Source organism: Lycium barbarum, chromosome 4 (assembly GCF_019175385.1).
Source record: "Lycium barbarum isolate Lr01 chromosome 4, ASM1917538v2, whole genome shotgun sequence".
NCBI lineage: Eukaryota > Viridiplantae > Streptophyta > Magnoliopsida > Solanales > Solanaceae > Lycium > Lycium barbarum.
In genome coordinates this window covers 116,071,503-116,094,813 of record NC_083340.1, presented here as the reverse complement: position 1 = coordinate 116,094,813, position 23,311 = coordinate 116,071,503, and the positions used below count along the sequence as shown (strand labels likewise).

General features: G+C 37.7%; 1 protein-coding gene across 6 annotated transcripts; it reads left to right on the top strand.

Moving 5' to 3' along the window:
- The first annotated feature begins 1,882 nt into the window (after window positions 1–1,882).
- LOC132636260 (thiosulfate/3-mercaptopyruvate sulfurtransferase 1, mitochondrial-like) lies at window positions 1,883–22,475 on the top strand. 6 transcript variants are annotated; one of them, XM_060353025.1, is made up of 13 exons: window positions 1,976–1,994; window positions 2,090–2,152; window positions 2,845–3,033; window positions 3,789–3,848; window positions 4,017–4,079; window positions 4,335–4,459; window positions 4,543–4,705; window positions 7,794–7,853; window positions 8,519–8,577; window positions 16,117–16,198; window positions 21,552–21,615; window positions 21,980–22,047; window positions 22,180–22,475. In XM_060353025.1, the coding sequence occupies exons 3-13, from the start codon at window positions 2,917–2,919 to the stop codon at window positions 22,279–22,281; spliced, it is 963 nt and encodes a 320-aa protein (XP_060209008.1). In that variant the 5' UTR covers window positions 1,976–1,994; window positions 2,090–2,152; window positions 2,845–2,916; the 3' UTR covers window positions 22,282–22,475. The 6 variants fall into 6 exon arrangements, with proteins under 6 accessions (XP_060209012.1, XP_060209008.1, XP_060209010.1 ...); XM_060353027.1 differs by lacking the exon at window positions 2,090–2,152 and adding an exon at window positions 2,313–2,384 and having other exon boundaries at window positions 1,979–1,994; XM_060353026.1 differs by lacking the exon at window positions 1,976–1,994 and adding an exon at window positions 2,313–2,384 and having other exon boundaries at window positions 2,001–2,152.
- The last annotated feature ends 836 nt before the right edge of the window (window positions 22,476–23,311 follow it).

Genomic DNA, 23,311 nt, shown 5'->3' with positions numbered 1-23,311 from the left:
AGTTCAATTTATCAACACAACTTCATAAACACATTTTTCGGAAAAGCCCCCATAACTACTCTACCTTTTCACATGTACGGTCCCTTTTATTATGTTGTGATTCAGCGGTTTTATTCAACAGAGTCCGGAACCAAAATACCTCCAAAAAAATCATTTTGAATCAAAATACCCAACAAAAAAATATGTTACTAAAGTATCTTTAATGCAGTATTTTACTGCTTTATAAAAGCAATTAAAAAAAAAATCTATAAAAATCTAAAATACTGCGTTATAGAAACAGTACCAAAAAAAAAAAGTTGGCCAACTTTATTTTTTGCAACACTTAGTATTTTTTTTATACTTTGACCTATGATTAGTCGTGTGTCAAGACTCCAAAACGTCAATATTTTATATAGAACCTGATATTTTTTTTTGCGTACAATAATGTAGGCTTAATACATCAAGGATACGTAAACGTTTAGATCGTCATTTTAGGGGTTGAAAAGGTGCCCGAAGTAAGTTTTGTTTGTAAACTTTAGGTTTAAGTGTTCTATATACATAAACGTCCATTTTTATTTGAAGACTTGTTGTCATTAGCTTAAAGTTTTTTATTTTTAGGGTTTAGATTTAAGTGTGTTATTTTTTAAAGCGTAACTTTATTTCGAATATACGCGGTTTGTTGCGCTCGGACGTCCGATTTACGCGTTTTTTTTTTTTTTTGCAACATATTCTAAATAAAGTTACACATTAAAAAATAACACACTTAAGGAACACTTAGTGTTTTTTTCCATAAAAAGATCTCAACATCTTATTTTAATAAATCTTTTCTTTGCAGCACTTAGTGTTTTTTCCATACTTTGACCAACGATTAGTCGTGTGTCAAGACTCCGAAACGTCAATATTTTATATAGAACCTGATATTTTTTTCTGCGTACTATAATGTAAGCTCAATACATCAAGAATACGTAAACGTTCGGATCGTCGTTTTAGGGGTTGAAAAGGTACCTGAAGTAAGTTTTGTTTAAAGTTTAAGTGTTTTATTTTTTAAGGTTTTGATTTAAGAGTGTTATTTTTTAATCGAGACATAACTTTATTTTGAATATAAATATATTTCTAAAAAATATAGGGAGAAAAACTAGTTATAAAGTGGTCAAACTTTAGATAGTCATAACTTTACGCTCGGACGTTCGTTTTACGCGTTTTTTTTTTGAACTTGTGTATGTTTTCGAGATCTATGCGGACAAACCGCCGCAAGGCGGTTTGGACGAGCTGATTTTTTAAAAAAATATCTTTTATCCCATTCAATTTCAATTTTTCCCTAACTTGGCGTGACATTTTCAGTTTTATTTACTTATAAGATGATGATACGCAATAGATTTCAACGTGAAAATTCCGGGGTAATGTAGCTGTGAATTTCAATTTCACTTCTGCGGTTTCAATTTTTGAAAATAAAGCTGGCTAATTTTCTCGATATATAAAGTTGACTAAAATAACCTTACAGTCAAACACTAAGTTTTTTCAAACAAAACTTACTTCGGGTACCTTTTCAACCCCTAAAATGAAGATCCGAACATATACGTATCCTTGATGTATTGAGCCTACATTATTGTACGCAGAAAAAAATATCAGGTTCTATATAAAATATTGACGTTTTGGAGTCTTGACACATGACTAATCGTTGATCAAAGTATTAAAAAAACACTACGTGTAACAAAAAATAAAGTTGGCCATTTTTTTTGGATACTGTTTCTATAACGCAGTATTTTACTGCGTTATAAATTTTTTTTTAACTACTTTTATAATATAGTAAAATACTACACTAAAGCGGTTAACGACTCCATTTTTGTGCAGTAAATTATTGCGCTAAAGTTACTTTATAACATTGTTTTTTGTTGGGGGTTATTTCGGTGCAAAATGATTCTTTTTTTGGCCATTTTGATTCCGGACTCTATCCAACACTCGATTTCTTCTTAAATCTTCCACTTTCTTTCTCCCACACTCCCTTATTTCTTCTCGTTAGTTCCTCTTCTTACTCTTTGATTTCCTTTTTGGTTTTGCTTCTGCTTGGTATTCAATCTGCTTTTAATGCATTTTCTTCAATGGGTCGTAGCTATTTTGAAGCCTGGTTCTTTGGAGATCATCTGTTTTAATAATTGCGTATTGCTAATAAGATGTAAAAGTTAACTTTCTTGCTTTTTTCTTTTTTTTTTTGCCCAGTTGCATCAACCTCAATGCACACTATCTCTCTTTGATTTCCTTTATCGTTTTGTATTCAATATGGTTCATTTTTATTTTGGCCGTAGATTCCAATTTTTTTTTTTTTTTCACTTTAGTTGGAACTTATGGAATTGGAGTTGAAGATGGAGTTGAGTGAAAATTGAGTTGGAAAACAAGTTATCAAACAGGTTATAACTTGTTTTCCAGATTTGAAATACTGTATAGAGTTGAATTTGTAATTTTCATGTCCAGCTACTGATTTTAAAATAAAGTGAAAAATTATTCTGGAAAAAAGTGAATGATTTTTATGGCCAAACGGATCCTTAACTGGCACTTCAAAAATAAAATAAAATATATTTATGTATTAGTTTTAGGTAATTCTTCATCTTTTGCGTTCTATTTTTGTTATCTGGAGGAGTTACAATCTCATTATGGATTAAGCTTATACTCTAAGATATGGTTTTGTTCCTCTTACTGGAAAGGTTAAGAGTAAAAGTTATTGGAATTTTTAGTGCATGGAAAAATTGTGATTTCAATTATGTCATGTGAAAACACTTAGCAGCAGCACCACGTTCTGGTTTGTATATTCTTGAATTCATTTTCCTTAGAAAGTTGCAAGAATGTTCATCATTTGCTTAATCCTTGCAGAGGAAACCATTTCACTCACAAGCAGCTCCGACTTGCTACTCGAACAAGGTTAAAGGTTCTTTTACCCGTTGTATGGCTTCCTCAACGGTTGGAGCACAACCATCATTCTCAACACTAGCAATATCAACCAATGAACCTGTTGTTTCGGTTGACTGGCTCCATGCACACCTTAAAGACCCCGATTTAAAGGTGTGTGATTGAACTTTTCAGTCTTAGTCCTACCTGCAGTGTGGACCAGTCAAACACTTGGTAAAGAATTAAGTTGGTGATAGTATGGCCCTTATTAGAACTTTCTAACTACATTTTCTGCTCTCAATATTAAACCTAGGGTGTGTTTGGTATAAAGGAAAATGTTTTCCATGGAAAATGTTTTTTTGGAAAACAAGTAGGTTTCTTACTTATTTTCTAGTGTTTGGTAAGTAAAGAAAAAAAATATTATGCTAAGAGCATTTATGTGTAATCTAGAGAAACACCGATGGGGATGGGATGGGGTGGGAAGTGGGGGTTCAGGGGTGGTGGGATGGTCAAGGGGTGGGATTTGGGGGATTTGATGGGTGACGAGGTGACAGTGAACTTGGAATTTTACTTATGGAGCTTGTTTTCCTACTTCCATTAGGGAAGTCAATTTCCTCATTTTTAAGGAACTTGTTTTTCTAGAGAAAATGTTTTCCAAAACATTTTGACCAACCAAACATGGAAAAATCGGAAAATGTTTTCCTCCATACCAAACACACCCCTAAATTTGCAATCTTTTGTTCACTCAACCCATGCCTTTAAAACATACAATTATTTTCCGTTTCCGTTTAATTCTATTTAGCAACGGTTTTGCATATGTTTTCGTTCTCTTTCAATTTTTTGGGTGGGGTATGTGGTGCCGATTGTATTATGTAAGGCATCTGTCATATGGAACTGAGATGCTGCTTCTTTTTCCTTTTCTTTTAAAGGTGTTAGATGCATCTTGGTACATGCCAGATGAGCAGAGAAATCCAATCCAGGAGTATCAGGTGCTGACTCCTAAGAAATTCTTTTTTTAATGATACTGCTTTATCTTGAATCTCTGGTTGCTTTGTTGTAAATATGTTCATAGATAAGCAATTTTCATTTTCTCATAGTCTCATTTATGGTAATTTTGTTCAACCTGTCACTTTCTTTCTGTTTTTCTGGTAGAACAGGTCGGGCACATTCCTGGAGCACTATTCTTTGATATAGATGGAATATCTGATCGAACTACAAATGTGAGACACCTTCCCTGCTAATTTATTTCTCCTCTTGAAAGATTGATTTTGCTCGACATAATCTTTGCTAGTTACTAAACTTTCTCTGGCTTCAGTGTCTCTTCTATTGTACCGTCTTTTGTTTCATTTTAGTCCCATATAGGTTTTTATACTGTAGTAGATGCTTCAGCTAGCTTCAGCATGCTTGTGAGATAGATGTCATCACCTTTTATGATATAAGAGCTTCATTAATTTGTCATTTTGTTGATTTATCAGTTGCCGCATATGTTGCCATCCGAAGAAGCATTTGCAGCTGCTGTATCTGCTCTTGGTATCACAAACAAAGATGGGGTCGTCGTATACGATGGCAAGGGCATTTTCAGTGCTGCCCGTGTTTGGTGGTGAGTTATTCAATTGATGTTAAAAGGCAGATAAAGCTCATGTCATCCAAAAGTGTCTAATCAATGGTAAAATGGGTAATCAGGATGTTTCGAGCTTTTGGACATGACAAAGTTTGGGTTTTGGATGGTGGCTTGCCAAAATGGCATGCTTCAGGTTATGATGTCGAATTAAGTGCATCTAATGATGCAATTCTGAAAGCTAGTGCTGCCAGCGAGGCAATTGAGAAAGTATACCAAGGACAGATGGTAAGTTAAATATAACTCCATTTCTTTTGAGCTTACTGTGCTTGCATATCTTTAAACAAAACAAGATTCCAGAAGTAGTTATTTTTTCTTTAACCATTCCATAGCACCTTTTGAAGCAATAGGACAAGATTCTCCGAGTTATATTGTCTTCTCGGGACTTTGCTGCATCAGTCCGGATAATGTTTAAATAGTGGCTCTCTTGGTGCTTCTTGAATATCCAGAGGGTTCCTCAGACGAGAGCATCTAGTTCATGTTTTATTTAAAACTCCAGTCAGACTGTCTTTTTAGATCTTTTTCTCCTCAAGTGATTTAAGAAATATTTCTCTACTCAAGGAAAATTTATTCTTTTTTTATAAGTAAATTTACTGAAAACAATACCCAGACGGTACAAAAATTACAAGAGGTGGACTTAAAAACTCCTACTATATGCTTAAGGAGTCAATTAAGTCCATCATATTTCCTTGCTCCTTAACTGTATCTCCTTTGTTCCAAAAATGCAAGTATTAAAGACAAGACAACTACACTTCACAAAAGTATTATGTTCCCTTTGCCAGTAACACCTATGATTCCTTTCTTACCATATACTCCAGGGTATACACAAAGTAGGGGAGCACCAGATCTGTTTCTTTCGTCTTCCAATCTCTTGTGCTTGCCAACTGTTGAGAGATTGTGTGAAGTCTCTTGGCATGACCCATTAATTCCAACTATGAGTTACAACCCACCCAAAGCTTGCTACTTTTGCAGGGACTTTAACTTCCAAATCATTCTCCAAAGCTTGCTACTTTTGCGGGGACTTTAACCTCCAAATCATTCTCCAAGGTCACTGATTTTCCATATCTGCCGGATTGTCTGCAATGTTGAAAGGGATGATTAACTGATTCTAAGGAATCTTCACACGAAAAGCATCTGCATAATGGATGTTCTCACCTGTAAATTGTCTTGCGTCGACCAAGCACCATTATATAAAAACTACCCAAAGCATGCTACTTTTGGTTGGACGCTAACCTTCCAAATCATTCTCCAAGGTCACTGATTCTCAGCACCAATTTCCTGCTGATGCAGAATTTTATAGCAGGACTTGACTTAAAAAAGCCCATCCCTGCTTCTTCTTGGTCTTGGTCACTACCCAGTGTAATCCCACAATAGTGGGGTCTGGGGAGGGTAAGATGTACGCAGCCTTACCCCTACCTGGGTAGGGAGGCTGTTTCCGATTGACCCTCGGCAACCCTCCTCCTTTATCCCTGCTTCTTCTTCATACTATAAAATCGCGTTGATACTTCTCCAGTTTTACTTCTTCCACTATTTGCAGCAGTTGAATGACCTTTTCTATTTCCACCAATCTCTCATAGTTCCGTTTCCACATCTTCACTGCAGTATTCAGAGACTGTACAACATTTGTTTGTGGCAATATTATATAGATCCTGGAATATCTGTTTTAGTGTACACTCTTCAACCCATTTGTCTGTCCAAAGTCTAATCTTCCTCCCATTACCCATTTTCATACTGATTTTCCTAGAAATTTCTCTCCTAGAATCCTAATTGATTCCCAAGATGCAGTTTAATAAGAAGTGTTTAATGTTTTTGTACATTGTGATAGACTTTCCCATACTTAACATCTAGTATATTCTTCCAGAAGGACTACAACATTGCTGCTATCGTTATACCCCCAGTGCCATTTGAAGAGTAGACTTTTGTTATGATATTTCAAGTTCTTGACTCCTTTCCTTCCATTTCTTGTTCCATGGTTACAGTTGCATTCTCTTCTTCCCAGAATTTTCTTCCCATAGAAAATTGCTTCTTATCTTATTGAGCTTCTTTTCAATATTCACAAGGATAGATAGTAAAGACATCAGGTAGATGGGAATTTCATCGAAAATGCTGTAGATAATGTAAGTCTTTCCTTCAAAAGATAATTATTGCTTCTTCGAGGGAGTCAGCTTCTTCTCACATCTATTAATGACACTTTGCCAAGCACCAAGATCTTTATATTTTGCTCCTAAATACTTGTAAGGTAGACTGTAGGGAATTTTTCCACTTCGTAACCTAAAATCATTGCGAATCCTATATCACCTGATCAGCGTGGTGCCCTAGGACAATCCAAAGGAAGTCCTTAGACAAGGTTGGAGATGAAATCATGGTCAAACTTAATGCCGTCAATCAAAGCACTAAGGGTTGTGGTCTTATGCTATAAATTAGTTAGAAGGTAGGAATGACTGTTGAAGATGGTCAAACTCTCATACTCGTATTTAGCCCAATTTCTCGAGGTCATCCGTGAAGTGTGAAAGGAGATCTCCAGTCAGGTTAGGGATTTGAAGCATGAGGTTTGTAAATTCCTTCACATAGTCTTGGATAGTGTGGGTTGCTTCGACTCCTTCAACTTGCACAGAGCCTCATATATGACATTGACAGGATAGGACTGGCTTTTAAGCTTATTCTTGAACTGGTCCCCGAGTGTCAATGTGGCAGAGACCTTCTCCATGTCTGCTTCTTTCTGCAGTCTGCACCATAGGATAGCAGTGTCGGTCAGATACATGATTGCATTATGTACTTTGCCGCATCTTCAATCATGAAAGCAGACTTGTTCACTCACCAGTTTTGGAGCATGTTCATTGCAATTTTTAACATGAACTAGACAATGCCCCACTCTATTCTGGATTTTTTGCAGAGTTGTGCTCAATAAGAAGACATGCAAGATTTGGAACACTACACCTTTGGTCATTTGGTGGACAATTTGGACAGAAAGAAACAGCATAAGTTTTGAAGGCAAAAGAAGAAATATACATAGCATTAAACTTAGATGTAATATCTTTTTAGCTTTTGGTGCAACTTGTCCTATGTAAATGATGTTGATGTTTGAGAAGTTCCCATTTCTTTAATGCTTTGTTTTCTTGGGCCTGAGTATGATGAAGATGCCTTCTCAATCATTCTTTTGTCCAGTTGGAATTTATGAATATAAAGTTGAAACCTCAGTTTTCCTTGCCTTATAGAACTTTTTGGTACATTTTCACTCCCCCTCTCTTCGTTGCTTCTGAAGTTGTGCATCTAATGTAGTTTATGTAATATTTTTCTTAGGACTTTTCATGTGCAGGTTGGACCTACTATCTTTCAGACCAAGTTTCAGCCTCATCTTGTCTGGACTTTCGATCAGGTTGGTTTTCTTGTTGTGCTTTATGCCTACAACACTTGCTGTATCTAGCCATGTATCACTGAAGCTGGTGGTAATGGCAAGGACCTTTTTTGGATTATTGACATTTAGGCTATATTTAAATCCAACCGCTTAAAATTACATTTTTTTTTTTGAGAATGGTACCAGTAGTATTATAAAATATCCAGCACAGAGACTGTGCTCGGAACAATATTTACAGTTCAAAAAGCAAAATAAAAACAGAACTAAGAATGGACTGTGATTTAGTGGGTATTAGATCGCGAGGCTGTTGGTTCATATTTGTGACCCTTATTGCAACTTTGTTCTGCAAAAATCTGCCTCAGTTTCCTTGAATGACGGGGAGAATTCCACGAAGTTTGTGAAGAAAATCTAGGAGTATGACCATTGGAGGTTGTTTTCTATGGAATACTTAGATCTGTTTGATTGTTGGGGAAGCTGGTTATAGCCGCTCTTTGTGAAGGGTAGTAGTTTGATGATTGTATGATAGTCCAATACTGGAAAAAATGTGAACACAATCTTGTCACTTAACGTATGTCAAAAGGATCGAATCTTTCAATATATACTCTCCATAAGTGTAGTAAGTATTCTTAGCAGAATACTTCTAGCTTAGCTATAGATATGGAGATATGATTTGTTTATATTTTCAGGTTAAAAGGAACATTCAAGACAAGACATATCAGCATATAGATGCTCGATCCAAAGCTAGGTACTTCATGATGTCTGCAAACTCATTTTTTTTTATTTTTTTTATTTTATGTATTATAAACTAATATGCTAAACTATTTGTTCAACAACACTCGCATGAAGATGAGATTATATTTTATTTATCCTTTAGCTCTTGAAGCAATTACAATCCTTGTGGATTTACCATTGGATGTTACTTCTTCCTCCTAATTTATGTGACACATTAAGTCTGAAAATATTTGGCACATGTTATGAATAATAGTGATGTTCAATTTGACCATCCCATACTTTGAGAATTCAACTTCAAACTTAAATAATGAGGTTATGCTCTCCTTTTCAGCAGTTAGTTCAATATGCAAGTCAAATTGTCTTTGTGCTCTTGTTAAATATGTCGTATGATTAGGGAGTAATATTTTTTGGCATGTCTTGTCATCTATAGGACCTTGTTGGATGCTTTCCTTATGAACAATTAGTTCAATATGCTAGTCAAAGAGTCTGCTGTTCTACTATGTTGTGATTAGAACGGTGGGGGTAATATATTTTGGCATGCCTTGTCAAAAAAAAAAAAAAACACTTGAAAAAAGTTGCAGCTAGAAAATGGTCCCAGGCACTAATCCCAAGATTTCTCTCTAGGGTCCCTTATGGGTCTTGGAATCCCTTTCCGGTGGTCTTCTACTACCGGAATCTTCATCCATTTTAATTTTTTGAAAGCCTTTTTTTCATTATGGAAAATCGTATTTATTTTAGATTGGGGGGAAATCTTATGACCTAACGGAAACCAAGTCTTCCAGTGAAACTTGGTTTGAGGGGGTGGAAAGTGCAAGACTTCACTTAAGGAGGATGATATTGAGTAAGGGGGCCCTCTGGTGGTTATGCAGAAGGATGAAAGAAGCATCAGAAATCAGGGGTAAGATGTTCAAGACATGGAAGGGCAAGGATGTCTCTACCAACATCTTTTGCTCTTTGAAGTTCAACAAGTTTGGTCGGTTTCTGTCTGTTATTACAGTTAATGGTCATAGAAGAACTGTCATTATTATCCCAGAGAACAAGGCCAATGAGGGCTGGTTGATCGCATTGAAAGCTTCATAAATAGGGGGTCTTTAATGAACCACTCAGTTCCAGTAACAGGGGAGATACATCATAAGTCTTTGAAGGGAGGAGGAAGCTACAAAGAAGCTGTCAATAAGAGCAGATGGGCATGGCAGGAGCCAGCTGTCTCCACAGAGCAGAAAATTCTGACAGTTTCATCTTGTCCTTGTGAAAAAGATATTTTACAGAGATGCCTTGTAGGGAGTTTTCCAGAATGTGACAAGATTCCTACAAGGAATGATGTGAGAAAATGGGCTCAACAAACATGGAAAGGAGTTCATAATATTCAGGTATTTGACATGAATGGTATTCAATTTCTGTTTGAGTTCCAGTCAAGGAAAGATGCAGAGCACATTCTTATGGGCAACTGGAAGAGGCAAGGAAAGCAGCTAAGGGTAGATTGGTGGTCACCGACGGCAGGGGCATATCCAGACCACTACAAGTTCAAGTGGTTCTGGATACGAATTCTAGGTTTACCTCTCCAACTATGGTGAGATAATATCATGAAAGAGATAGGAAATAAATGTGGGGGGTGGCTTGAAACAGAAGAGGAGACCATGCTGAAAAATCATCTTCGATGGGCCCGAATCAAAGTGAAAGGACCCATTGATAATATTCCCAGAGAAGTTGAGATCGCGAATGGTGGATTGATTTTTTCTCTCCCAGTTTGGATTGAAGCTCCGGCGATATTTCGAAAATTGGAGGTGGGGGAGCTCGAAAACCTAGGTGTCAGTCCTAGGTTGGAAAAGAAGGGGAAAAGCCTGTGGAATTGTCCTTGGAGATGTTGACTTCACAGAACTTTGGGATTAGGAGAGAAGGCAAAGATCCTTCGGTTAATGAAATGGTTATAAAGGACACTGTGGGGTCCAGTAGTAATGTGGAAAGAGAGGGAGGATCTGAGGAAAACCCTAAAGGGGACTCATTTAAACCCATTTTGGAATTTACTAGTGGGCCAGAGAACTTTGGGCCATTTAAGTTTACAGCTCGGGTAATAGAATTTTAAAAAAGGGGAGCCCAAAAAGCCTTTAGTGGCTGAGCCTTTTACCAAGTTTATTAACACAAACCTGGTTGCACATCAACAGTCTTCAACTTTTGACTGTGATGCAGAGGAGGCTTTGATGAGAATTACTCCACCAACAGTTACAGAAATCACAACACAAAAAGGGGAAGATGTCATGCATGTAGATTCCGACTCGGATCACGAAGATAATGCAATGGAGATTATCAGTATGCAACCGTATCTTGATGAGGAGAAGACGGGGGACGAGAGGGATACTACAATGCAATTGGAGATGAGCAAAGAACCAATTCCACTTCAAATCGAAGAAGGAATCAGTGAACTGGAGATCGAAAATAGTGCTACTTTGTGGGTTCATTCAAATGTGATCAGAATGAGCAAAGAATTCGGAGCAGCGTTCAAAGGTTGTGAAGAAATAGCATTGGAAATGTTTATGAGAATTGATCAAAAGAGGGGTGCTTCTCAGCAGGATGATAAAGGTGCCTGTTCGGAAAACAGGTTGAATATTATACCAAAAGAAGTTAGGAATTTAGCTTTCGATATGAAGTTCAAGGATGGGGAGCCAAGAGGCAGAAGGAGAAACACATCATTAAACATCAAATGAAGCTAAAAATAATGTCATGGAATGTGAGGGGGTTAAACATGGTGCAAAAAAGGGATTTAGTCAGGGGAATAATCCAACAAGGAGGGGGGGGGGGGGGGGGGGGGCTGAAGAGAACTTATTAGATCAATTATGGCACAACAGATGGATGGGGGAGGTACATATGGATGCAATAGGGAGGAGTGGAGGTATTGTGGTGATGTGGGATAAAAGATACTGGATAGGGGAGCTAGTGGAGTGTGGTGACCAGATGCTAACATGTAAGTTTACTTGTATCAATCAGGAACTTACTTGGTTTTTGAGTGCTGTCTATGCAGTTTGTGATAGAGTGGTAAGAGGGGAGCTTTGGTGGGAATTGGCTGCTGTTAGGAGTTTATGTGAGGGACCTTGGGTAATATGTGGTGATTTTAACATTACCAGATACCCTTTCGAGAGAGCAAATTGCAACAGAATCACAGGGGCAATGGCAGAATTTTCAGAATGGATCAATGACATGGAATTGGTTGATCCTCCTTTATTTGGAGGATCATCTACTTGGAGAAGAGGAGAAAATCATAGGAGTGCGTCAAGACTTGATAGGTTCCTGTACTCCAGTCAATGGGAGGAAATATTTATGCAGATCAAACAATCAACTTTTCCCAATGTTGAATCAGATCATAATCCAGTTTTGCTAACATGTGGAGACATGGATTTAAAGAAGTCATACTTCAAATTTGAACAATGGTGGCTAGGAGTGGAGGGCTTTAAGGAAAAAGTGCAAGACTGGTGGAATTCTTTCATTGTGGATGGCACACCTCCTTTTATTTTGGCATCTAAGTTGAAGTTACTAAAGGAAAAACTGAAAAGTTGGGGCAAAGAAAACAGAAACAACTGGAAACAGAGGAGAGAAGACATTTTGAACCAGGTATCCAGTTTTGAAAATATTCAGGAACAGAGATCTCTTACAGAGGATGAGCTACTTCAAAAAACTCATCTTGCTATGGAGTTTGAAGAGGTAGTTAGGAATGAGGAAATAGCATGGAGACAGAGGTCGAGAATTCAGTGGCTAAAAAGTGGGGACAAAAATACCAAATTCTTTCATAGGATGGCCACAGCTCATAAGAGATTCAATTCTATGGAGTCTTTGGATATAGAGGGAGTCACAGTTACTGATTCAGAACAGATCAAAGGGGCAATTCTGAGTTTTTATCAGAAGCTATACAGTGAAACAAAAGATTGGAGACCTGGATTTAATCTTACCGGAAATGCTGTTATTGATAATGAGGAGCAGGAATGGCTACAAAGACAATTCGAAGAGGAGGAAGTTCTTAGTTATCAAACTATGTGCTAGTGACAAGGCTCCTGGACCTGATGGGTTAACAATGAGCTTTTATCAAACTTTTTGGGATTTGCTGAAAGTTGATATCATGGGGAACCTTCAACATTTCCACCAGCATCAGGTTTTCGAAAAGAGCTTTAATGCTACCTATGTGGCTTTAATCCCCAAGAAGAATGGTGAAGCTGAACTCAGAGATTTCAGACCAATAAGTCTCATAAGTGGTATTTACAAAATAATTGGTAAGGTATTAGCAGAAAGACTTAAAAACGTGGGGCATAAGCTAGTCAACAAACACCAGATGGCATTTATTAAAGGGAGGCAAATTATGGATGCAGCACTCATAGCAAGTGAATGTGTGGACTCAAGAATGAGAATTGTAGAACCTGGCATCATGTGTAAGCTAGACATTGAAAAGGCTTATGACCATGTTAATTGGGATTATCTTCTGAGTATATTGAGGCAAATGGGGTTTGGAGCAAGATGGTTGAAGTGGATGGGTTTCTGTATCAAAACTGTCAGGTTCTCTATACTTGTGAATGGAGAACCTGGGGTTTTTTTGCCTTCTGAAAGAGGACTCAGGCAAGGTGATCCTCTTTCAACTTTCCTATTCATCATTGCCATGGAAGGACTCAACAGTATGGTAAGATTAGCTATGCAAAAGAGATGGTTGAAGGGTTTTCAAATAAGCACCAGACCGGAGGAAAATGTGGAAATTTGTCATCTACTCTACGCAGATGACACTATCCATCTTTTGTGATCCAGAAGAAGCTCAAATCAGTTTTATAAGAATGATACTCGTAATCTTTGAAGCTACTTCTGGGCTGAAGGTCAACTGGAGGAAGAGCAGCATTTTTCCTATTCAAGATCTGACTCAAATAGAAGGACTAGCTGGGATTCTGGGTTGCAAGATTGACCAACTACCAACAACATACTTAGGCATGCCCTTGGGTTACAAGCACAAAGAGGTGGGCATCTGGGATGGGATTATAGAGAACAGAAACGAAGATCTCAAAATGGAAGTCTCAATACCTTTCCCTTGGAGGTAGACTGACCTAGATAAATGCAGTGTTAGATTCATTACCCACTTATGTGATGTCTTTGTTCCCTATTCCAGCGGGGGTGGTGGACAAACTAGATAAGCTTAGGAGGGACTTTCTTTGGAATGGGAATAGGGAAAGTAAGGGTATTCATTTGGTGAATTGGGATGAGGTTCAGCTTGATAAGAAAGTAGGGGGTCTTGGTGTTAGAAATATAAAACTTCACAATAATAGCTTATTGATGAAGTGGTTATGGAGATATGTGAATGAAGATCAAGCTCTGTGGAAGGATGTAATCAGAAATAAGTATGGTTAGACAAATCAGTGGTGCACTAATGAGGTGGTCAGTACTTATTGTGTTTCAGTTTGGAGGACTATAAGAAACTTGTGGCCAAGTCTAAATGAACATATAGTTTGTATGGTGGGTGAAGGCACTAAGGTACTATTTTGGAAGTAAGTCTGGATTGGGCAAGCTCCTTTGATGAACACTTTTCCTGATCTATTTACCATTTGCAGCATCCCTGATACTACTGTGGCAGAGTCCTGGACTCCACAAGGGTGGAATATTTGTTTTAGAAGAAATTTGAATGATTGGTAAATTGGCAGGGTGGCTGAGCTCTTGAAGGAAGTTGATAAGTTTAGAGGGACTTCTCCAACTCCAGATGTAATCAACTGGAAACATCACAGTGATGGGAGTTTCTCAGTCAGAAGAATACACAAATTGGAAGTGCTGGAGCAACCAGGAGGAAGAACAGGTCCATGGACAAAGGTGTGCAAAAGTTTGGTACCATCCAAAATCAAGTGCTTCACTTGGCTTGTGACCAGAAAAGCCTGTCTCACCCATGAAGTCTTACAGAAGAGGGGAATGCAATTGGTCTCTAGATGCTATTTCTGCAATGAGACTGCAGAAACAAACAGTCATTTGTTTTTGCACTGTAGAGTGACAGCCCATCTTTGGTCACTGTTCTTCAGCCTCACTGGAAACAGTTGGACCATGCCAGAACGCACAGCTGATTTACTAAGTTGCTGGATTAGAAGAGGAGGAAGCAAATCTCAAAAGAAATGGTGGAGAGCAGTTCCATCATGCATCTGGTGGACAATTTGGAAGGAGAGGAATGGGAGGTGTTTTGAGGATAAATTTAATACTCTGCAGAAAATTAAGTGGAACTGTATTGCAAATTTTCATTTTTGGTGTAAAGAAGCAAATGTAGAGGGAGCAGAAAAGTTGGCAGACTTTTTAGGAAGCATGTAAATAGTTTTCATCTTACTGCTCCTTGTGGATAACTTTTTGGAGGTCTCCAGCATATCCTTAATGCTGAGGAATACAATTTACCAATTTTCAAAAAGTATTTTGGCATGCCTTGTCATTTAGATAATTAAAAAGCCGGATGGTTCCGCGGCAGAAAGGAACCCACTAAATCTTTGCTTCTATAATCGGCGAGGGTTCTAGTCCCCTCGCGCTCACTTCTTTCACAAGGTAGGGGTAAGGTCTGCTACACACTACCCTCCCCAGACCCCACTTGACTGAGTATGTTGTTGTCATTTAGATAATTAGATTGCCTGAATATGTATTTCTTTCTTATGCTACATAATCTTTAGGACATGAAGGCAGAAACCTCTTTTCCTGATGTGAATGTTGGCATAGCCACCTTGAACGGTTTGTAATGGCGGATGTGCCTTACTGAGTAGGAAAAATTGGATAAACATTCTTAGTGGTTATTGTGAGAAAGGATGGAAGACGTTGCAATTATATTTTTCCTAAAGCTGCTCAGGTTTACCGTGGCCATCGAGTTAGGAGTTATTTTAGGATTTAAATCATCTCAAATATCTACTGGTTCGTGAATGGACCACTCATTACACATCTGGAATAGACTAGTTGAGGTGCTTATATATATATGTTCTCTTTACATTTCTAGAATATTAGCAGCGTCTTTCTTCAAGTGATGCCAAAGGAGCATTTCTCACATTAACTTTTACAGTAGGATTTCTTCCCTTTGTGGCGCCAGTTCTTTGCTTTCCAATAAAAAAGGATTGGTATCTACTGTTTGTATGTACTTGATTAAGGTCTAGGAAAAATTCATCTGTTCAAGAATAGTTTTTACGGGGTAGGGCATGTTCACATTTTCAAGTTGTTTTGGTGAAGGTGCTCTCGTAGTCGTTTTTATTTGCAAGAACTGCGATTGTTTTCTTCAACTATTTACAGGGTAGGGCATATTCACAAGCTACGTAAGTGTGGTACCTAAAACCTACAAATTTAAGATATATTGTTGTGGGGAAATAGTTCTTTATTTGGATATCTAAAGATAAAATGTACCTGACCGTATGTTGGGAAATGAACTTTTATTAAGAAGAGGTAATAGAGGGCATAAATTCATAATCAACTACAGTGGTCTGAAGCAACTGTGATTGTGTAATGTGTAAATCATCTAGTTCATTTTACGCAAGTTTAATGTTTTCATACAGTTAATCATCTAGAGTTCTGTTTTGCACTGTTTTAGGTTTGATGGTGTTGCACCAGAGCCTCGCAAAGGAATTAGTAGTGGACATATACCGGGGAGCAAGTGTATTCCTTTTCCACAGGTGAGGATCTGTTCGTTGAAGGAACAAAAATGATCTTTTCAATATTGTATGGCAGTTTTTCTGTTCATCTCCTGTATAGAATATTTCTTGCTCTTAATGAAGATATGACAAAGTATTTCCAGTTGAATAAGTTAAATTATTTGTCCCATATTTCCACAGTGCATTCGTCGCACCTTAACCATGGAGAATGGAAGAGAATTGACTTCCAATCATTGGTATCACCTGGATTATCGAGTGCATGACATTATAAGTTTTCTCACTTTGAATGTCACCTTTATCTCACATTGACAATGATGAAAACCATGAGCTTGTACTAAGTTTGATGCATTTTGCTTAAAACCTTGTGAATTGAGTGCCAAGGCCCAAAATTTGAAATTTCATTACTATGCCTCTCGGGGATGCAAGTCACAAAAATGAGTGTGCAAATGCTCTCAGGCACAGTTATCAAGGTCAGAAAAGACTACTTTTCTGGCTGTTTTTAAAGTTTCTGGCGTCCTTACAGTTATTCATTAATTATTCATCAGTGATTAATCCAAAAATTGGCATGGACTCGAAATGGGGGAGAATAGGATCTTTGCTGTGGGATTCAAGTAATACGCTAGACTCAAATTAATGGTGGAAGTTTGGTTGGAATGGGTGGAACAAATGAGAAAATTGATGCGTAGAACTACTTTTAGTAGAAAAACCATGGATTGGTGGTGCTTTGTTGTACGGGAGGCATCAAGAGATTCTGATACACATGTAAGAAGGTGGAAACTAAACGAAGATCATTCAAGTTTCTTGTGCTATACTATAATGAATCTGGTTTTAGACTGATCCAACAGCCTAAGCCAGTTAAAGCGATGGGGAAACAAATATTTCAAGTAACCTAGTTTTATTTACGGAGGCCCAGCTCTTAAACCAACCCATTTTGCTATGGCCGGTTATAATAAATAGACCCAATCTTTGTGGAGATTGAAGCAAACAAATCAGTAATTGGTAACTCCAAATGCAGCTCTAGAGAATTGGCGACTCAAATTATAGAAGATTCTCAATATCAGGAACCAAAAGAGATGGCGACCCACGAAGGAGATAATCATGAAAATACTAGGACTAACATCGAAGGTGAGGGGAGTACAAACTGATATTATAAGGGCAAATGGGACATGCAAATGATTGAATCTACAGGGGTAGACAGAGACATCTGGTCTGTTGAGGAAGCAGAACCACTGAACATATAATTGCAGGAGGAGGAGATCGAAGGGGAAATGGATGCATTCTTATGGGTTCGCCAGGATGTGATTAGATTGAGCAAGCATTTTGGGGTTGATTTTCATGGACTCAAAAAGGATGCACGGGCTCTTTTTATGAAAACTGATAGCAGAAGGCAGGCAAATAAACATGAGTCAGAATCACTAATCATGGCAACTCCTAAAATCAAAGGCCTGCAAGAATTAAAAGGTTTGGTCTTTGATATGAAGTTCAAAAGCACTGGGGCAAGGAACAGGGGGAAAGAAGTTTCAGACAAGGAATAATGAATATCAAAATCATATCCTGAAATATGAGGGCATTGAATCTTAGAGCAAAGAGGAGGGTGATAAATAGTTTGGTTCTTAAATGGAAACCAAATATCTTCTGTTTTCAGGAAATAAAATTAGGAGATATAAGAAAAAGTCAAAACAGTTGTGGGGAAACAGGGGAATTAAGTATGGTCAATTAGAGTCTAGTGCAACTAGGGGAGTATTTTAATAATGTGGGATAGTAAAACATAGGAGGGGGAGGCTGTTGCAACTGGCATATGACTCTAGAATTTATTCAGACCACACTCCAATAGTCTTATGGTGTGATAGATGGGAGCAAACTAAATCTTATTTCAACTGAAGGTTTTAATGATAGAGTCAAGAATTGGTGGACATCTTTTGTTACAGAAGGAAGACCAGACCACATCCTAGCTGCTAAGCCCAAAGCTGTGAAAGGGAAATTGAAAGAATGGAGCTCAAGCACTTAAGTAAATCAGGAGATAGGGAATATGGTGATTTTGAATCAAATCAGAAAACTGGATTTTATACAACAAAAGAGGTCTGAATTAGAAAGAGATTATCAGAAAAGCAAATCCTTTTATAGAATTTGAAGAGTATGCTAAAAAGGAAGAAATAACTTTGAGGCAAAGATCTAGAACATTGTGGCTCAAACAGGGTGATAGGAATACACCGTTTTCCCAAAGAATAGCCAATGCACACAAGAGGAACAACCCCATTGACCAACTGATGGTGGAAGGGGAAACCATCGTAGAATCAGTTGATATTAAAAGGGGGATTGTTACATTTTATCAGAAGTTATACTCTGACAGGAGTGGAGGCCTTCTGGCAATGTGAACAATTGTCCTCAATTTCTACAGGGGAACAGCAAGCATTGCAGCCCTTTGAGGTTGGAGTTTCTGAAGCTTTGTGCAGTGGATAAAGTTGCTCCTGTACCAAGTGGATACACTATGGGGTTCTTCATCAAATGTTAGGAGGTAGTCAAAAATAGATTCAATGGCAATTGTTCAGAATTCTCATTATTAGGAGTTGTTTGAAAAATGCTTCAGAGCATATATGTGGCTTTGATCCCTAAAAAGAATGGAGCTGAGGCATTTTAGACCAATCAGTTTAGTAAGAAGCATCTCACGGAAATACTTAAAAAGGTGATACACAAACTTGTAGACTCACAACAAAAGGTATTTGTAAAAGGAAGACAAATTATAGATGTTGGACTAATTGCTAATGCATGTATAGATTCCAGACTGCAGGTGAAGAAATCAGGCATTTTGTGCAAGTTAGACATGTAAAAAGCATATGACTATATCAACTGAGATTTTCTGCTTGGAATTTTGCATAAGATGGGGTTTGGGAGAAAAAGGGATCAAGTGGATGAAGTCTTGCACAAGAACTATCAGATCTTGATAAATGGATCCCTCGAAAGTTTCTTTCCTTCTCAAAGAGGACTAAGTCAGTGATCCCTTCCCCCCACCCCATTTTTTTTTATTCTAGCTAAGGAAGGATCCAACATGTTGAAAACTAAACACAAGAATTGTTGGATTAGGGGTTTTCGATGTGGCAAACAATCAAGCAGAAAGGCCGGAAATAACTTACTTTCATATGCATATGATATCTTGATTTTCTGTGATGCAGAGGAGAGCCAACTGAAATATCTGACCATTCTTGTCCTTTTTAAAGCTATTTCATGGCTTCATATTAACGGGAGGAAAAGTCAGATTTTCCCTGTAATAAGGTGCGTGGCTCAGTTGGTTGAGCATGGGGCTTTCATAATGGAGGTCTCAGGTTCGATATCCCCTGCCTATGACAGTAGGGGATTTGCCTTCTGGGTCGAGCTCGTCGCACGGGGCTTGCCTAGTACGGGTTACCTCTCCTATGTGGTTTGCAAGCTATAGCACAGGAGCTGGCTTTACCTTGTGTGTACCCGAAGGGTAGCGGCTGCGGGTTCCTATGTCATCAAAAAAAAAAAAAAAAAAAAAAAAGGTGCCCAGAATGCAAAAAATGGCTGAAATAGTGGGTGGGGAAATTGGAAGCATTCTGACTGTCTATTTGGGGATGCCTTTGGGAGCCAAAAGTAAGTCCAGAGATACTTGGACTGGAGTCTTGGAAAGATGTGAGGAAAAAAAAAAAACTGGCCAGATGGAAGTGACAGTACCTATCTCTAGGAGGCAGGTTGATACTTATCAACTTTGTTTTGGATGTTCTGCCTACCTACATAATGATACTATTCCTGTAACTGCAAGTTTGGAACAGAGGCTAGATGCCTCGAGGAGAAACTTCCACTAGCAAGGAAACAAAGAGAAGAAAGGTTTACATCTCGTTAAGTGGAAACTCTAACTATCAACAAATAACAAGGGAGCAAATAACAAGGGGGCTGGGAATCAGGAACTTGGAAAAAGCAAAACAAATGCCTTTTGATGAAGTGGTTGTGGAGACACTCAAAAGAGGAACAAGCACTTCGGGTTACTGTAATAAAGGAAAAATATGAAAAGGATGGGGGGCTATTGGATGACCAGAGAGGTGAACAATCCTTATGGTTGCCAGTCTGTGGAGATCCATAAGAAATTTATGGCCAACCCTCTTAGACAAGTTAAAATTTCAATGTGAAGGATGCAAGGAACATACGTTTCTGGGAGGATAATTGGCCGGGTATTGGAAGTCAACTATATCCTGATATATACGGTTTGAATCGATAGCAGAGTGGCTACATTGAAGGAAGTATTGTGTAAAGCGGGCTGGAACGTAGAAGTCCAATATGTGATTAAGAAATGCATAGAATGACAAATTTTATAACATTTTGAAACAATGCAAGGGTCTACTGGAGGGTGAAGACACACCCAAATGGATACGTATAGTAGTGGGATTCAGAGTCATTTCTGCATAGAAAGATCAGAACCATCAGAAACCAGGAGGAATCCCAACTCAGTTTCTGGCCTTGGAAACATATATGGAAAGTGAAGATGCCATATAAATTGGTTTGCTTCACTTGGTTCTTAAAGAAGTTGTCCTTACTCAAGATAACTTAAGGAAGAGGGGAATTCAACTTTGTTCAAGATGCTTTTTATGTGGACAGAATGTCGATACCATCAACCATATGTCTCTACACTATGAAGCGAGCAGCCAGCTATGAGATCTATTTATCAACCTCAAAGGTATTAGGTGGGTAATGCCAGGGAGAACTTTTGATACATGAACTCCTTTGTAAAAGGTCAAGATGAAATGTATTCTTCTCTTTAGTTTTTGGTGTAAATTATAGATGATGCATATTCAATTCTAGAAATTTTAGGCTCCTTGTAAGAGAAGCAAGGATGGCAGTTGTTTTTTGGTCCTTAGATGTAACACTTATATTTTTGTTTCCAGCACAATCTTTGATGATTTATATATCGATTTTGTTACCTTCTCAAAAAAAGAAAAAAAAAAAATTACAATGCTTCTCAGGTCTGCCAAGAATAATTGTGGGCATATTGGTTCTTGGATCCTACACTGATGCCCTTGTCTGCCTGCAAAGCTTCTTGAAAAATGAGGCATACCTGTCTCTTTGTCCCCTGATGCTTGACTTTGCACCTAATTCCTGGAAAACCCATCATGTGTAGTACCTGTTTAATTTCCTAGCTTCTATCTATTCTTGATGATTTATGTAGAGACTATCTAGTTGAAGCTTTGAATCAACCTTGGGTAGCCTTCATCATTATGAAAAGAGTGAAACAATAAAATGTGAGCTTCACATCTTTTGCCTGTATTTCCCTGTTTCCAAAGCTTAATCCTTACTGACTAATTCCTAGATCAAGTTCTGTTGCTGTAGTATACTCAAATCTCTCTGTTATGGTGATTCTTATCAGATGCTGGATGGTTCACAGACACTCTTATCCCGTGAAGAGCTCGAGAAAGAATTTGATCAAGAAGGTAACAACTGGTCTCATGTTCTTAGCTTAGAGTTTGGGCATGTTGCCTGATAATGCATCAATACAAGTGGAAGAAAATACAACACGAGCAAACTCAAATATTACGGAAGATAAAAAAGAATGTTTTTGCATTTGCATGTTTATTCAATTATGGGCTAGGCAAAAGGTTCTCCTTTGAAATGTAGAGTTGGCACTTTTTCATTCCATAATGTGATTCTCTCTAATCATCTGACTGCATCTAGTAATCTTTTGTCTAACCATTTTCTTTTGCTTGAATAATTTTTTGTCTAACCATGGAATATATGTTACTTGAAAATGTCCTGCTCTTTAGGTAAATATTCTAACAATACTTGGTTCTTTGGCAGGTATCTCTTTGGACAAGCCTGTAGTTATTTCTTGTGGCACTGGTGTAACTGCTTGCATACTTGGCTTGGTTAGTTGAATCCTCTCTCTCTTACATATATCCTTTGTACTGTTGTACATTAATCAAGGCCCAGAATTCATTTTGGCTATTCCATTGTCACAAAAGAGGGATGTTTTCATTCGCTTATCTTTATCCTTTCAGGGCCTCCATCGACTAGGGAGGACTGATGTACCAGTCTATGATGGTTCATGGACAGAATGGGCAATGCATCCAGATACACCTGTCTGCACATCTGAAACATGAAGACGTTTGTAAAGTCGGCTTTGTTTTTATTGGTGAACAAGGATGAATGTGAATCTAGATCTGTTTTCTTAATTCTTACTTTAACAACTTCATTGTATTGTTGAATGATAAAATGGATAAGGGTCAAAAATATTCCGCTACGGTACGAAATGTCTTAATTTTATCTTCTGTTATATTTTGGAGCCATTGATACCCTCGCCGTTAGCATATTGTATCATATTTTCAGTTGATACTAACGTACTCTAGTGTGGATTGTGGATTGAGGAGCTTTGAACCGGGTCAAAATCTTGAGACGCTGGGTTCCACATGCCAAAATACTTTCAGTGAAGGTTGAAATTTATCCGTCTACTTTTGACAAATGTTTTGAATAAAACTGATAAATTGAAATCAAAATCAAACAAACAGGATATACAAGAACAGAAAACTATAATCATGACATAGGATTACTAGGTGATATATACATACCGTAAGAATAATTAAAAAAAACACATAAAAGGACATACATTAATTCTAAAGAGACATCCTAGTTATCTTTCTTTGTTCTTGCATCATGGTCAATGGAGATGACGAGCTTTTGTTCTTTATTTGAACGATTCCTGATCTAATTGGATGATAAAATATAGGCTGAATACATAAAGAAGCCCTTAAACTAGCATGATTTAGGGGTGGGCGTTCGGTTTTTCGGTTCGATTTTATCAAACTTCGATTTGGCTATTTCGGGTTCGGTTTTTTGAAGGTGGACACCAAACACCGAACCCTTTCGGTTTCGGTTTTTTAAAGTTAAGTTCGGTTCGGTTCGCTTTCGGTTTTTTCAATTCGTTTTTTTTAATATAATATTAGAAGCGATTACATTGACACTAATTCATATTCTCAAAAGCAATAAAACATAAAACTGATAAATTGAAATCAAAATCAAACAAACAGGATACACAAGAATAGAAAACTATAATCATGACATAGGATTACTAGGTGTTATATACATACCGTAAGAATAATTAAGAAAACACATAAAAGGACATACATTAATTCT